We start from the raw sequence: 17,659 nt of genomic DNA, 5'->3' as shown, positions 1-17,659 counted from the left end.
AAATTCAACTGCATTTCTTGCTCCTAATTGCAAACTACTTTTGCCCCCATGAATAACCTCCTGTCTTCTCACAGTCTTGTGAAATAACTGACCAGATGCATACATAGGCCGGAATGCAGGTTTCTGTGAGACAACATATATTTTGCACTCTCTGACAACTAGCTGAGAAAGTCATAGTAGCCAAATGAATATGAATAGCACCAGTGCTTTGCTGCAAGCGAAAGCAATAAAAGCATTACACACTGCACCAAGACAAGGTACAAATATCAGTTGCTTGTTTAGAGGGGAAGATACTGGTGATTACAACTAAGAAAGACAGAGTGCCACAGCATGGGCAAATCTCAGGTGTTCCTTTCACTGCAGCATCTAGCTTTACTCCCTGAAAATATCAGTTTAAGAAATGAAGTAACAATTTAGGAAATGAATTGTCAGGGTGGGGAGGGGAGGGGGAAGATGTTTAAAAAAACAAAATCTGGAAGTTACTAAACATATGTCTTCCCAGGATGCCATGCAGCCGTCACTGGTTTCCATTAAGGAGCAGTACCACCTTATAACAGAAGCCGAGAACACAGGACAAGGATCACACCTTGGACAGCCCGGGCACACTCGCTTGTTTGATAAAAGTTAAGTGAGAGTTAGAAGTTATTTTCAGGTGAAAGACAGAACTTTTCAAGGTGGTGCTTCTGGCACACGTGGAAGGCAACAGACATGCCTTCCTCCTGTTAAAGAATAAGATGTCACAGCTATGGCCAAACAAGTGAAAAGGAGGAGAACAGGGAGTTGAATCGATGCCAATAAACTCATGAAATAGGCAGCTAGCAGTATTTAGATATCCTCTGAGAAGTCAGCTGCTTTTCAAATGAACTGCATAATGCAGTCTCAAGCGACCCATAGGCTGAAAATCCTTCTGGGACATAAACAAAATAGCTCCACAAACCAATTGCATCTTGTTCAGCTGTTACTCCTGGCTTTTGCCCTACTGACCTGGATAAGAGCGGTGGGGTTTGGTTTGGTCCTGTGCTCTGCCAAAGCAGCTCTCTGTAAAAATTAAAGATGGATTCAGTAAATATCCCATTCCAAATTCCAGTTCAGCCACATTTTCCCATATTCTTTGTTGAGTAACATGGTAGACATTATGATCTTACTGATAAGGCACGATATAGCGCAGAATTAAATATGGTAGACTAAGCATAAGAAAGCTATTCATATATAACATTCAGTAATGAGTCTCTTAAGGCTGGCACTAGAACAAACACAAGACCCTTCCATCCACACGTACTAATAATAGTCATATTTGTTGAAAATATTGAGGTGAAGCACTTCCTTCATCCTTTCAAATTGCCAGGTGTCAAAGGCAGCTAATAAATGGGAGCATTGTTTGAGGCCAGCATTTCACATCAAAGCTCTGGGCAGTATAAGAGGCAAGGCCAGACATTTCCTGAGCGGATTTGAAGAGTTTAAGCATTACTGAACATAAGCCATGAAGAACCCACCCTGTCAATATCACTTGCTGCCAGCACATTCCCAAGGATATTATTTACTGGAAAGAGCAATTTTACCCAGCCATCTCTGTCAGAAAGAGGAGAACTTTGTGCAGCCCTGCCTAAGTCTGGACAATTTCTTCTTGAAAGTCAGAAGTCACCACTACTGTTCTGGAGCGAGATTTCTTGGTACTTTGGGATGGACTAGGGTTAGCCTATTGAGAATACAGCTACCCCCTAGCCTGCTGCATGATTCCTGATCAACTTCCAAATATCAGTCAAAAGTAGCTCCATAATGGCACCATTCCTGGAGTACTCCAACATTCCTCAATGTTTATATATAGCTTTCCTATTTTTCCTACGGGCTTTCCCAAAGACCCCATCCAGCCTGGGGAAAGAGTAAAATTTCCCACATAGCAAAGTGCCAAACATTCTCTGCACCATCAATGAACTATTTTCTCATCTCGCTATCTCTCAATTCTGATCCTCTCCAGGGTCATTTGTAGCAAGAGCAGACACAAAACTGTCAAAGAAAAGCAATTGTCAAGAGCTAGTGTTCTTTGAAGGATTAAACAGAAAGATAATGGAAAATAAATGTCATTTTTCTTTAAAATGGAGTATTCACATAGTAAAACAAGCAAAGGGGAAATCTCTCTTTAAATAAAAGCTTATTACTTCATCTGTGCCTACAAATACTTATGCTTTTCCAGAAGATATCAAATATTTTTATATGTGTGAAACTTGCGTCAGAAACAAGCATTTCTACTAGTACCTTTTCTGAAGGGAAAGGAGAAGAAAAAGAGAAAGGAGTGGGATCATATCAAGTTCTCTGCACTGTATAATTGCAGTATTCCTCAATATGCAGAATTTGGTGTAACAACACACACAAGCACACACAAAGCTACGTTGATAAAATTAGTATAGTTTTGCACTCCTTACAGTTGTTATTTCCACAAAGCCATTAGGTGGCTCTGTGCTCTAGGCTTTCTGTCCGAATGTAGCTAACATTGTGGTTTTAGATCAACTGCAATTAAATGTTTTCAGTTTGTCTAACTTGTTTCCTTCCGCAGCCTACAATAAAACTTTCCAAACCAGCATTAAGAAGCTAGCTCTTTCATATTTTAATGGATGAGAACATTTTCGTATCTCAGCTTTTTTTCCCAGCCCCAGTGGGATCGGAGCTTGGCAATGTTAGAATAGGCGAGAAAGGCATAATATGAGTGTTCCTGCATCAGGTGTCAGCAGTGTGGTTTTCTCAGTGAACAATGGGAACATTAGGCACACATACCACTGCTCTTAAGTGCTTTTGGGAAACAATGTAATAGGTCAAAGCTAAATCTTCGGATTTTATTTTTACTCTTTTTTCAGTCATTGTCACAAATAATTATACAGAGCCAGCACATTATTCACAGAACAAAAGGTGGGCAACATGGGACTGTGGAGAGGAAGCAGTCAGTGCTACTCCTCTGGAAGATCTCTTCTTGGACACCTAGTTATGTGCTTGGCTACAGAGTGCCTGTTCGCTTATGTGGGCAACCGACTACAGCAGTCTAAAAGGAACCCTTCAAAGCCATCAAGTTTTGTCCGAGCAGCAGATAGGGTGAAATCAGTAGGGACAGAGGGACCCTACTGCTCCCTATGCGTGATATCTCAAATGAACAACCTGTTCTACGCTTCAGCGTGAAAAGGAGACACATGGGAACACGGCTCTGAGAGGAGGGTGACTGCTAGCCACTGAAGCATAGCGAAGAGGGGAAAAAATGATGAACAAAGAGGAGGTGGCAGTTGTGGAACACTTGTGCAGGGATGAGAAAGGAAATAGTTGGACCAAGTGCTGACATCCTTCCCTGATTTTCACATTCAGATCAGGACAAGTAGTCCACTAACACCCTTAGGAAAAGCTTCATTGAGGGAGCTCTGAATATGCTGCCTTTGGAGCAGCCCTCAAAACTGGACAAATCAAATGCTCAGGGAGGCTGGTGTCACGCTAGTTTCAGATGGGATCACCACCTTACTGAAATTCTGTTACCAGGCTAGAAATCTTGCATGCTTTTTCGGTTGTTTTAGATGTAAAACATGAAACCAATAATATGCTCGTCTGGTGTTTTGAAGAAGAGACTCTTAGTAAGTGTGCATACATAGTCAGTCATAATTGCAGTCCATCAGCATTTGGATAAGGTCATGCACTGCGTTTTGAGCGCTATACTGATACTTGAACATTATACTGATACTTGAACAGTTCTTCAGAAGCTGTCACATCCACAAGACACACATATTAATACCTGTGACTAAATCATAAAAGGGAAAAATAACAGTACAAAAGCCAACAATAAGCTTAGGGAGTGCTTTTATTAAGACACCAAAACTGAGCTACACAAACTCTGATATTCACAATAGCAGTTTCTGCTGAGCATGCAAAGCATCACATGCAAGCTACTGCATTTTAAATCTGAGCATTTAAATCTGAGGACTAATGCTCAGCTTTTGTAAATGACATAGTTCCACTGAAATCAACAGGCAAAGCTCTAGTCCTGTCACTTTCAATAAGTTGAAGACTGTAAGTACTACAAACTAGAAAAATATTATGGTAAAATAGTTTATCCTTTCACTGTGTACGGAAGGCTAATACACTGTATATTCAAGAGCAAACTGAGCAAAAGTGAAGACACTCCTACCAAATAAAAAGTTTATGGTTATGTTAAGCAAACTTTAAGTTTATAAAAATTAATAAATTGTAGCTTCATTAATGAATTGTAACAAAATGGATGTTTATATCAGGATCTGGGAGCTGACATTTTAGCAAGGAAAACACAAGTCACAAAGATTTCTCCTTATAGAGCCACTCAAAACAAAAGTAGAATACAAATGATTATTCAGAAATTTATTTATGGATTTTAAAGGCATATATAACCGCTAAGATTAATTAGTCTGATCATTTGCAAAATGTAGGCCAAGTCCCTTAACCAGTAATCTGAGTACCTAACAGAAATTAGATTAAGCAGATAAAAAAGACAGATTTCCCAGACTACCACTCCATACTGATAAATCAGCACCTAAATGCTATGGCTCCAAAAAGTATTTGTGAGTTCAGGCTTATAGCTAATTTCCACTGAACAGTTGTTTATAATGATGTCTATTATAGTGAGATGAGCTTCTTCACTGTAAATTACCATGTTATATTTGACCCAGACATAGCAAACTAAACCACTGTATAGGAAGAGAGCATGTAGGTGTCAGAACCTGCAGACTTTCCTCTCCATCTTCCAAAACACTCACTAAAGTGGAGGTTTCGGGCACAGGAAGAGAGAAGAACATCCCTGGGAGCAGTCCTGCAGGAGCTGCTTGTGTTAAAGACTGGTCTAAGAGTCACAGCAATAGCAGACCTTTGCCAGCTCCGTGGCCCTTTGCAGGTGTCTTGCAGCACAAATCTGGCAGCACCCATAGGTTTGGAATGCCATGGCTAAGGTCAACTTCTGCAAGACCATGCAGCACCCTGCTTACTTACTCTGAGCACGAACTTTCTTCCCCTTCACAAAGTGATGATCTAGGCCTTTCCCTCTGAAACACAGAGGAGCAGCTTCCCTTGCTATTAGAAACATATATTGCAATTAAATTCCTATCATCATTTCTATTAATGGGTCGTGGCAGAGGGGGACTTAAGTGGCCAGTCTAGGACACAGCTGAAGTGTGAACGGCTGAGCAGGAACAAAAAAGGAAGAAAAAAAACCACTGTAAAACTTTTTTATAAAGGGAAAATAGTGTTACAGTAGTTGTAAAGTAAAGCTGCCAGGAAAAGGGGACTATTGGAGGAAATTACACGGCTTTTTGTTCCAGTTTATCCAGCTGAACAAATAGATTGTTGCTGTATCCAATGGAGCATGTAAACTAAACCCTTACTGCTACACTAACAGTGGGTTCTTCCAGTCAATCAAAATACAGCTCAAATTTGAGTGCAATTTGAGGGCAATTTGAGTGCCCTCGCTTCAATGGGCAATACACTCTGGAGCTCGATTGCACAGTCATTCTGGCCCATCTCAACAAACTAAATAGTTACCAATAGTTATCTGGAAAAATATGGTCTCCCAGTAGCAGAAAAAGCTTTTTTTTCTCTCTCTCTTTCCACTAAGCCCTTATTGATTAGAAACTTCACAGTCAAATCTCAAAACTCATGCTGAAGAACACTTGAGGCAGGTTAAGCCACAGATTCATGGTGTCTGTTCTTTATTTGCTGGCAAGTCTATTGCTTGTTCTTCAGCTTCTGTATACTTAAGGCGTTGTACAGCTAAGTCTTCAGCATCACTGCAGCTCAGGGCTTCAACCTCGCCCTAAGTAAACAGGTGAATAGCAAATTGAAAAGGAGCTCTCTCCAACGCTTTGCTGATTTACTTCCTGGAGTATTTATAGAAACATCAAGCTTGTCAGTTGTCACAGCACAAGTGATACAAGAAGGGCACATTGCAACATGACACAGTGGGAGAGCCAGACGGTGGAACATGACTAGAGAACCATGAAGTCTTTTCTTTTTCCCTTTTATTTTTTCCATGGAAAAATTGCCAAACAAATTCACTTCAGTCTAGAGCTGCAATCACAAATATTTCTTAGGACGCCAAGGAAAAGCCAGACTGATAGAAAAATTAGAGAGATACAGAATCCTTTTTATATCTGACATTAACTTGGAAGAGTCAGGGTTGCAACCAGCTGTGATCAGCATCATGAAGAATAATAAAAGCCAAAAGCTAGGTGAAGACAAGCTGCTGTTCTCTATGCGATGAGACATAGTCCATCTAGAAAAAGTAAAAGTGAAATAAATCATGACTGGGAGACGTCATCAACTACTTTCAACTACTTTCCAAAGTAGAAAAATATGTAAGGAAGTAAAATGTGTAGGGAAGAACACCTGAGTTGTTCCAGAATCTAAAAGGATCCATTAGCTGAGACTCCAACATGCTGATTATATATAAGTGTTATGAGCCTGACAATATCCTTTATGCCACAACCTCCTTGCACAACTCCAGAACTGACATTAATTTCAAGTGTTGCAATCACTCATGACCACCAAGAGGAGGAATTACAAGAGCAGGATGATGAATGAAGGCAAGCCTCTCTTCTCCCTGTGGTGAGACTCAGAGGTTTTATAGACAGGTTTTAAAGTAAGGAACATAGATATGCCGTTTATGCCAGACTATAACTCCCCAGGGGGACCCGTATCTCCAAAGGGACTGTACAGCTGCTGGGGCTGTACCAAGAAGCCCCAAGTACCTTCCCCATAGGCTTCAGATAGGCAGCACTGCCTGCCCTCACCTTCAGAGATCTCTCTGAAGCTGCCCATAGATCACTACAAAGGGTGATCTTTGTAATATAGGACCAGGGGAATAGACCTCTTCGTGACTACTCAAGACTTTACAAGCTGGGATACAGCCTTCCCCGTCCTTCCTCTGTGAGGTATGTTAAGAGCTCCTGTAATTAGTAAAGCAAGATAAGTTATCTGGGAATACCATACAATGAGTCTAGTGAATCTACTGTGGTCAAGCTAGCTGCATTGTCAAGTATGAGGCCTCAGTCAGGAAAGAATTACTCACTGACATGATAATGTCAAATAAGCAAGCACGCAGGAACAGAATGGGATCAGATGTGTAGTAAATGTCCTTCAGTTGTGCATTACATTTTAGCAAGCCAGCTTTCCCACCTATCTCTCCTGCTCTTAAAGGCACAAACATACAAACTGTGGTGAGCAGTTCGATGCACTCGTTTTACAGCAAAAATGCTGAATCCTATGGCATTCTGGAAAAGTGTCAAATTCCAAAGTTGCAGAGGTAGAATTTGTTGTTGTGGTTAACACTCCTCAGAGCTATCTTTTCAGACTCTCTGCAGGCTCATGTAAGCACTGCTTATGTATTATCAACGTTTCCAGCTCTTATGTTTAACATGTCCCTATTTTCTGTAAAAATATAAACCCAAGCTTTTGCAGAAAGGGGTAACTTCTGAAATAAACTCCCAGACAAAAAGGACCGTGCTTATAAAGAGAGTGGTAAAGTTTCTCTACCCGACTATGCCAATCCATGATGTAAAACCAAAAGTGATATACTTTTTTTGGAGATGGTTATAGACACTCTCCAAAAGTGACGTCATTTACTATAACTGAGACTGAAGCCATGAAGGAAAAGAAGGCTATCCTCTTCCTCCATAGTTTGCAGCCTTTGAAAACCAGCAAGAACGGTAGGAATTTCAGGCTTGCTTCTACAGTCTTCCCCTTTAATAAACAGGATATAGATATACATATACCCCTAACTACAAAAAGCTCATTTACAAGTATTTAACCAATTCAGGAAGAGCTAAGCAGTTAGAAAAGTAACTGATCATGATTCAGTACTTACATCTGGTAACTTGAACATAGCTAATCGTAGAACACTTGGTAGCTGAAGTTGTCAGACTTGATTCTGAAATTGTATCCTCCTGTCTTTTGCTGGTACCGGAAAAAGAAAAGGCCCGCAACTCCCAGCACGAAAACAAATGCAGCAATGACAATAAGGATGATGTATCCAACTCCTAGCCCAGCCTCCTTCTCTCTCTTTGCATCAGATGCTAAAAAAAGAAGAGGTGAAAGACACAGCTTTGAAATTCCTAAATCTGTTCCTGGGATAAGGAGGCAGCCAAGCAGTAAAACCTTTTCCTACTAATTAGCCAGTCTACTTGTCAAAGCATAGAGCTGTAATATAGACTTGATCCAGCCTTTTTGGGAGGGTGCTCCTCATGGAAATGTCTGTGATCCACAGTCCAAGCCATCTCTTCATGTAAAAGTATAGAATCCCTGCAGACTTATGTATGATGTGTGTTTGGAGTTTCCCACTACAATTTGCCGTTAAAATAGGAATTAAACAAAAGATAAGGATATGCAACTTTTTGAAATGCTGCTCTGCTTTCAGAACAACCCAGGTTTATAGAGGTGGAGCATTCTTCTGTCTTAATCCTGCTCCCATTCCTCCATGATTATTAAAAACACTTAATTTGCTTTCATCTCATAAGTAATGCTTCTTTAAATACAAGGCATTTAGGGAAAGATTCAGCTCATAGATCAACACAGTCACATTCAGGAGCCTACGTGGGGGTCTCTCCATGTGTGTGTGTGTCTAAGCTTCCAAGTCAGCAGAGATCCAGCCAGACTGGTTAGAGGAGCCAGTTAAGTGACTTACGCTGAAGTAGTCACCAAGGCTCAACTTTGTAGCCTGAGCATTGGCATCTAGTGCCACCTGAAAAGCCGAAGGGTCTACGATGTCTGTATAGGGCTGGCAGACATGGCATAGGAGCTACAGGAGACCTGTACTTTCCTGGAATAGCATTGAGACACTGTGGGAAGGAGGGAATAGGACACCACATGTCATCTCAAGCAGCCTATGTGTTGGGATACACATGTTGCCATGTACTCTTAATCTGTGTTTTACATCAATAATAAATAAGAGTGCAAATGGCTGGAGGGGGCCAAATGATTCAAAATGTTAGAAGCAGCAGTTGCCCTTGAAAACATCACTCAAGGCTAAAAGCAGAAGACGTATAAAGCAGTACAAATTGGACCTTGCACTAAGTACACGGTGCTGGTGTTCGCTCCCGTATTGTGCTGCTCCACCAGATTAGCCAAAGTGCTCTGTACCAGCTCGGCTCTGCCACCTTCCCTCGCAGCATTAATAAAGTCAGTGTCGGGAAACATGGCAATGCAGTCTCTTATCTCCTCTAATTTTGGTCTTCAGAGCTCAATATAACTGTGGTGTAAGGATGTGTAAAGTAAATGCTGTAAAAACTAATTGCAATCTAAAAGATTCCAGTGACTTTGGGTAACTGTAATAAAGGTTTGATTTGGTGGCTGTTGTACTTATCCACCTGTGCAAATAGCTACGTGAAATATTTTCTTCCTCTTCCTCTCCCCAGTCCCTTATCTGATAGTCGCTTCATCAAGGAGGGCAAAGACTTTTCCACATTGCCACATGGCTTCAGTAAGGGCCCCTGCTCCTCAGAAGAAAATGCAGAGGTTTTTGTATCACAGTTTTTCAGGTCTCTTTGCCAGCGAAAAAGAACCTTGAAATGTTGGTTACTCTGTGTCACCTTTGTGTAAACATCTGTTGTTAACTCACCAGCAGATTTACATAGGGGTCCCCAGGACGTCCTGTGGGTAGCAACAGTTTCACCAGTTTTCAGGGATCGAACCCCACGACATCTCTGTAACAATCAATTCAAACTCCAATAAATCATATGGCTGACTAATTAATAATACAAAGCCTTTCAATGACTATCTGAAGTCAAATGTTATCTACTACTACTCTGTGAACTACTAGCTTGGGAAGCCCTGCCCTGTGCAATATTAAGGATAAACTAGCCACTTCAGCTTTCTGTGAGCAACGTTTGCAGAATACGCAACACACTGTCATCTTCTGTACGCTTTCTCAGTAGCACCATTTGGTTTGTTTCTTACTCTTTTAGGTTGCAATTCTTAAGATACTGTGGCGCTCCTGGAGGTGCATGTAAAACAGAGAAGCTGCAGTATCATATCATAAGCAGCAAAAGAAAGCAGGGAAGTGTAAGGGTGTCTTAACAGCTTGTCTACACAAGACTGTTTCACCAGTGTCACCAGCCTAGCTATGTTGATACAAGGCATTGTCAGCAACAGTGCCTTAAGCCAGATCAGGCCCCAATAAGATAGCCATATAACTGTGACTTTGGCCTACCCCCGAGTAGCTTTCCCAACTAAGCAGATGCACAACTAGGGAATACGGTTACATAGCTGGTCCCTAATGTCAATTATTTTTTGGTTCCACCTGGCCATGGAGTGACTGTACTCTTCTGCACACATGGCTCTGCCTGATAGTACTGGCATGCCTTTCTTCTTCCTACTCAAAATCATATTTCTTTTCCATTTCTCCTCTCCACTATATCTGTTTTTTCTGCTCTAAACTTAAGAGTATCTTACACTTCTCCACCCAAGAAAACAAGGAATTAAAAGACTAGGTGAGAAGAAATAATAAAGGAAGTTAAGTCTCAATTTTGTGGGCAAAGAACTGAAGCAAGTCTGCCATGAAGCAAGTCAGTATTGCCCGAAGCAGCAGACAGATGGAGGAGCAGAGTGCTAGGGGAGTATTCACCTTCCCCATACCCTAGCCCAGGCTTCACATCAGTCAGCCAAGGGCTGGAAGACACATTGCCATCATAGCCCATGACAGGGCCCTCTGTTAGCAGTGGTTTCAGAGCCGCTTGCCAGTACTTGCTTCTCTTGCCCTTGGAATGACTGAGCCGAGCACAGAGCAACCCCTGCTCTCTGCTACCAGAGGCAGGCGGGAAGGTGGGGAAGACTAGGCTTCATCCCCTTGCCCCAAGTGCCTGCTCACAAGTAGCTAGTCAGCAGCTGTCCTTGCTGTGCAGATCCTGTGAGGAGGCCTCTTTATCCCAGCAGGGCCAAGGGACATGCAAGTAGGCTCTCAACTAATCCTGCAGATACTGCTTTGGCCTAAATATGGAGACTTGCCTCCCTCTCTGCTTTCCCCCTTAGCTCTGGGGGCTCCAGCTCTCTCTCTTCTTGTTGTTCAGAGGGTTACCAGTACCTGGGCACTTTCTCAGCTGTCTGAGGTGATTTCCAAATACGCTGTGTGTCTTTGCTCCAATTGCCCTTGATCTTTGCACATCTGGCAGCATCTTCTCCTTTCTTTGTAAAAGTTATTGTCAATTTATCCTCCCTAGATGTGCATAGTACTTGTCTTCTCCATATAACGTTTTTATCTCAGTCTAACATACTGAATTCTATAATTTTTCATAAGGAGTAAGTTTTGCATAGGAGAAAGAACAGTATAATTCCTTTTCCCTAAATAAATATTATCCCTGAAAGAAGAGGGTCTAGCCAATTACTTCTGCTGTGCCATGTTAATTGCAGTTGTCAATCCCAACCATACCTCCAGGTCTCATTTTCTTCTCTTTTCACAGAATCACAGAATGGCCAAGGTTGGAAGGGACCTCTGGAGAGCATCTAGTCCAACCCCCTCGCTCAAGCAGGGTCCTCTAGAGCACATTGCCCAGGATCGCGTCCAGGCCGGTTTTGAATATCTCCAGCGAAGGAGACTCCACTGCCTCTCTGGGCAACCTGTGCCAGGGCTCAGCCACTCTCACACGAAATAAGTTTTTCCTCATGTTCAGACAGAGCTTCTTGTGTTTCAGTTGGTGCCCGTTGCCTCTCGTCCTGTCGCTGGGCAGCAGTGAGAAGAGTCTGGCCCCATCCTCTTGACACTCTCCCTTCAGATACTTGTACGCATTGATCAGATCTCCTCTCAATCTTCTCTTCTGCAGGCTGAACAGGCCCAGCTCTCGCAGCCTTTCCTCACAGGAGAGATGCTCCAGTCCCCTCATCATCTTTGCAGCCCTCCGCTGGCCTCTCTCCAGCAGTGCCGTGTCTCTCCTGTCCTGGGGAGCCCAGAACTGGACACAGTACTCCAGATACGGCCTCCCCAGGGCTGAGTAGAGGGGGAGGATCACCTCCCTCCTTTTATAGCCAGCTAGCAGAATTACACCATCACCAACCCCTGTAATTCGGATCACAGCCAGGCCTTCAGCTGGCCATATACCTAAGTCCCAATTTATACAGTTACAGGACTGCTCCAACAGCAAAAACAGCAGCTCCTAGGAAAGCCATAGCTTGATTGCTTTAGGCTGCAATACCTGCCCACACAGTCCCTGTCCTGTCCATCCCTGCTGACTCTCACCTGGCTGCTACCACCATGTCCCTCTTCGACTGTGCAGGACACTGCCTGTGCAGCCACACAGCCAGCTGGGGGAGGGAACCACGTCCTCCGAAGGAGGGCATAAGCTGGTGTTTGTTTAAGCACAGATTTTTAACAAGCAAAATCAGCTGTGAAACCTGGAGCCATCTTTCTATCTGTCAGTCACATTTCCTGTTCCTACTTCCTTTTTTTCCTCTGGAGGAGGCTTTATGTTTTGAGAAAGGAAACAAGTATCTTCGGCCAGCCATTTGTAATCTTTTAGGAAAAGGTAATTTGCTTTATAATGAGCTCAAAACGAGTTATTCAGAGCTAGAGGAAAGTGTAAAACAATGGAGGACCACCAAATTGTTAATGAAAACATCCTTGACAGAAAAAAAAACAGGAAGGTTGTCAGAGGGAAGGGAGAATTCCTGTGTGTATGGTAGAAAGGAAAAAAGCCATCAACGAAGGCCAATTTTTCTTACTAATACGGTAGCAACACATTTTTACATGAAACAGTGTATCACATACTTAGAACTAAAAAGAAACAATGCAATGATTTGGAATACAATTAGGAAAACAGAACATTGCTTGGTTCACCACTTTAGAAAGCCCTGTTTAACTGTACCAGATTCACAGCCCTAGAAACTTAAACGTTATGGAGTTTCCTATCCTGGCAACTAAACTCTGACCTATAGAAGTAAATTTCTGGGGGAAAAAAAGGACAGAAAGACATCTCAAATAATTTTAATTAGACTTTTCTGCTGAAACTGCCAATACATGGGTAGCTGTCCATTGTTATGATGTGTCTGTCTGAGGACTATGAGGATCACTGACACATTTCTGAATGGCCTATCTCATTGCAACTTCCTTCTAGATACCCTTAAGGCAGAGGTGAAAGGTTCACTTCTCCAGTTCCCCAACTTTGATACTCATTTCTGTGTAAGCTCCATGCTTTTAACTAAGAGGATGGGGGACAAAAAAAAAAGGCTGATACTTCCATATGGCTATAGTTCTTCCCCACTCCTCCCTGCTCTCAGCAGAGGATGAGGGATAATTTCAAGGGCTATTTTATAGCCTGTTTGGAAACATGAATCCTTCAGTTCCATGGAAGAGCTACGTATGGCATATCAGAAAAATATGGGAGCACAGGCGCAAAGCCCTTACCGTCCTGCAAGTACTTTCTGCTGTCTCCATACAAATACGAACTTTGCAGTGTAGGTAAACCACAGAATTGTTGACAAAGGAAAATATTTTCAGCTTAAACTGTGCTTTCCTTGAGTTTCCATTCTCTAGCAGTGTGGTATATGTGTTTGGGATGGGACAGCTGAAAAAGAAGAAAAAAAACCCATACATGGTAGCTAGGTCTACAGAAGGGGCGTGTTCTGGCAATAGCACATGATACCTCAGGTTGTAAGCCTGAAAGAAAAGCCTGTTAGAAAGTCACAGCCAGATGCTCTATAGGCAGAGCTGTGATAAGGGATTAGTTGCTGCTTTATTTTGCAGTAATCAACTAGAATAGGAGATTCAAGAATTATCTGGAGGAATGGAAAGAAAGAAGAGAGCGACAGGGAGAAGGTTTTAAATTTGACTTCACCAAACACAGAAAGTGAACCAAATATCACATTAGAAAGAACAGCTTTTCTTACCGAAAGAAAGGACTACCCTGTATTTCAAGGTGGAGGGTGACCCCAGGGAACAAGACATAGGAGTGAGGTCAGGGATAAACCTCTTCTCTTACCAGAGCCTGCTGAATATTGTTTCTGGATGAAAGTTATTCCATATAGGAATCACTTAACCTAGGCTTTCAATCATGCAGACCCTTGTTAATATCTGAAGCACAGAGAAATGGGCAAAGCACATGTTTCAAATGTACACTACCAACTGCCAAAACCACTTATTTCTTCAGATCAAAGGTACAATTTCTTTAAAAACTATGTGTAAGACAAACAAACTCAAACAATTACCACATTTCCCTTTGAAAATATTTTCTTTTTATACCCATCTTTCTTGTTCAAAGAAGACATGACCTGTCAGAAAGGTAAAGGACTGTGTATATGAACAATGCAAACACGCATTAAAAGCATTTAAAAGATAACACATTAGTAGTCAGCCCCACTGGCATATCCAAGGTATGGCACTTATTATTTGCAAGTAGCCTTTGCTGTACCTGTTGTTGATAAAAGTGAATGAGAGGGGATCCCCTGAATTATTAGTTGGAGTTGCCCAGCAGTCAGTGAGGACCACCTTGAGCTTGGTGTTCTCTCTCTGGATCCCCACTTCAATCAGTACGTCGTCACTGGCAGAGACACTGAAATTTTTAGGTACTGGGGAGTTTCCAATGAACAACTGCATTTCTGTTCTGAAGTGTCCAGATCCATGTAAATCCTCAAAAATGGTGTAAATTCTGAAACAACAATTAACCTCTTTAAAAAAAGACCACAGATTTGACTATGTTTCTGTAAGTCGTAAGTACAGTGCCTGTTTCTCCACCTCTCATGTATCATAGGGAGGAGTTATCTGCAGTCCAAGACATTAGGAAGATTTTCAAGAGGACAGGGTGAAGACATACCAAGTTTTCGGGTGGGGAAGTACGAAGTGAGAGGGAACAAGACTATGAGCTGTTTTAAAGTTCAAAACAATGAGAACAAAAGCCAAGAAGTGAGAAGCCTGAACAGTAAATGAGGGACGTGAAGAAACGATATAGAGTTCATGGAGCAGGGAGATACAAAGCCTGACAAATTTTTTGTCTGGGATATAAAGAAAAGTACAGTATTTAGAGAGGTTCAGGAAACAGCAAGTGGATTTGGTGATAGTTTAAGCATAGTGCTAGCAAAGAGAGAGGAGGTGCAGTTGTATAAAGGGAGAACATTCACTGTCAGGGGACAGTCTGCTGCAGCCTATCCTCTAGCCATAAATAGAGGATTTCATTCCATCTTACTGGAAGTTGAAGCCTTTCCAAAAAAAATATTTGCATTACATATCTTTTCGTTTTTTCTAAGATAATCAAATAAGAATTTGTGGAGGTTAAAAATTGCCATCCTCTGCACCAAGCCTAGCACCCACATAGCAGTCTGTATGCCTAAATTAGTTGAAAAGATAAACCGTAGTTGTGTTTCAAAAGCAGGTAAATATTGTTATTGCTAATTGCATGTGATTACCCAGGGAGGCAAAGAGAAGTCAGGAGTTCTGGCTACTAAACCTGCACCAGTAGTTTCCAAAGGTTTACTTTCATCTACAGTTTAACCAGGCAACAGCCAAGCTTTTTAGTTGTTGGATCTGTTGGCATGTTGGATCCAGCAGCAGAAGAATACTTAAGAGGGATCCTCTGAGCACAGGATTCATAGGCTGGCAGGCTATTTAGTATAGCAAGCATTGTCACTGAATACAGCTACAACCGCTGGGGATTTTCCCCGTGCAGCAGCACTGAACTCAACAGCATTTCAAAGCACAGTTGTTACTCACCCTTCCGCAGTGTATCCAGATGAAGCCAAGAGATTGTTCTGAAACACACAGTGAATTGGACTGGCAATTTTTAAGTACTGGATTACTCCCTGAGCAGAAACGTCATTCCGAAGTATTGTTTTCACTACAGTATTAGTCACATTCTGCAACACAGAAAGAAGAAAGCAAAACCTGTGAACATCAGTGTTTCTAGGATATAGCAGACCTACAGGCTTACCAGCTTCAAGTAGTTAGGAATTCTCCATTCTCCTGACTGCAAAAAATCAAGTAGATTAAATCTCTAGTATCTTCGTTGCTATAGCGCTAGAAAATGAAAATCCATCAGCCTTCCTAGTACAGTCTGCAATGATAATGGTTCCACAAGGGAATTTCTGTGCTTTGCCAGTGCCTAAGCCTTGTGTTTGGTTAGGGATCCAAACTTTAAAGATATGATATTCCCTTTAACAGAGACAGCCCCCTCTCATGGTCCCCACTACTGTACGATAGTAATTGGGATACTTGTTTAAATATTACATTGAAATTGCTCTTAAGAAAAGAGAAGCTTCTGACAGCTGCAGAAGGAATTCAAAGAGGCATAGGAAGTTACTCTCAATTTAGAGAGACTCCTGAATTTTGCTGCCTGAATCCAAAGACTGCTTTTACTTTCTTGCTTGCCCCCACACAGAGAGGTAACTTTCTGCTTGCAAGAAGGGTTTTTCTTTGTCCAAAGAAATTTTTTTTTGGACAAAATTTCATCAACTAACAGGCTGTATTCCTAGCTTAGGAGGTGCCATTCCACCCCACAGAGAGAAAAAAATGCTCTGAGGCTTCTTCTCATTCCTCTCTGGCTCAGAGGACTTACTGTCTCGACTTCAATACCGCAGTCGCCCCAGCCTGCTTGCAGTACAACATGAGTGCGGTTGCTGGTGCTCACGTTGCAGAGAGGCTCCCCCAGGTAGAGTGAGGATTCGGGGATAGATTCCTGCTGTAAAAATCTCTTCTGGATGGTAAGGACTATCTTCTCAATTTCACAGAACACTCTCACTGCATCTTTAACGGAAACCTCCTTGGTAGGTTTAACAAGGGGGAGAGGAGATGTTTGAGGAGAAAAGTCAGGAGCTGACATTGGATCCGTGGTGAAAGGAGGCAGCACCACACTGGAGAGGATGGTGTTGTCCAGAGCTTTGTGCCCCGTAATAGAGGAGCCCAATGCAGCAGGGGACGAAACATGAGTAGAGGTCGGCAGAGATAGCACAGGTAAAACTGTTTTATGTACAGGTTTCTTCTCCATCACTGTTGCCTCCTGGTGGACAGGAAATGCTGAAGAGTACCAAAAATAAAGGCATTGTTGTAATTTACAAATTCAAGTTGTTTTAATATGATAAAAGCAAACCCTTATGAGGACACTCACAGTTACTGACAGTAAACCAATTTCTTCTGTTTTTTTTAAACCAGCTTCGTTTAGTGCCAAAGCTATGGCTTTTTCTTAATACATAAAGGGCCTGTGAGAAAAGTTGAAGAGTTTCATTTCGTGAGAGCTGCAGTAATTTGTGTGCTCAGGTAAACCAGGTATATGCTTCTGGAAGATCGGTGCTTGCAAGAGATCTCCAGTTGTAAGGCACTCAACAAGACTTCAGACTTTCTTCGTTAATAAGGGGGAAGGACTGCATTTTTCTGGTTTGGGGCTCTAAATAGGAGCAGAGTTTGCTAAAAAAAAACTGGTGCCATTTGTGAGTGATTTGTGCCGAGAAACTACAACCCTTTACACTTTGAAAAACTCGTTTTTTGAGGAAGTGTAAGACAAACTTTATGCAGCAGGCCCATACTGCATGTGTGTGCCCTGACAGACGCAGGAGGGAGTTGAACAAATGTGTGTTAGGAGGAATCTTTAATGTTTCCAGGAAGAAGGCAAACAGGAAAAAGGGAATCAGGGATTTATATTAATGTGTATGATGTGGAACACCCCACTTCCAGCCTAGGCTCTGGGGTTTCCCCATGGCTCTT

At 42.1% G+C, this 17,659-nt stretch overlaps 1 protein-coding gene across 1 annotated transcript in view; it reads right to left on the bottom strand.

Moving 5' to 3' along the window:
- Positions 1–3,812: 3,812 nt before the first annotated feature.
- The window catches only part of UMODL1 (uromodulin like 1), a 59,502-nt gene continuing 45,655 nt past the window's right edge, over positions 3,813–17,659 (bottom strand). Inside the window, exons 18-24 of the mRNA XM_009679507.2 lie at positions 16,518–16,975; positions 15,677–15,819; positions 14,382–14,618; positions 13,379–13,538; positions 9,605–9,689; positions 7,856–8,063; positions 3,813–6,265 (exon numbers count right to left, since the gene is read on the bottom strand). Coding sequence (XP_009677802.2) covers positions 7,876–8,063; positions 9,605–9,689; positions 13,379–13,538; positions 14,382–14,618; positions 15,677–15,819; positions 16,518–16,975 — 1,271 coding nt within the window. The 3' untranslated portion in view covers positions 3,813–6,265; positions 7,856–7,875. The remainder of the gene's footprint in view (positions 6,266–7,855; positions 8,064–9,604; positions 9,690–13,378; positions 13,539–14,381; positions 14,619–15,676; positions 15,820–16,517; positions 16,976–17,659) is intronic.

This window comes from Struthio camelus, chromosome 1, assembly GCF_040807025.1.
Source record: "Struthio camelus isolate bStrCam1 chromosome 1, bStrCam1.hap1, whole genome shotgun sequence".
NCBI lineage: Eukaryota > Metazoa > Chordata > Aves > Struthioniformes > Struthionidae > Struthio > Struthio camelus.
Note: the sequence above shows the minus strand (reverse complement) of the source record. Positions and strands in the feature narration are given on the sequence as shown.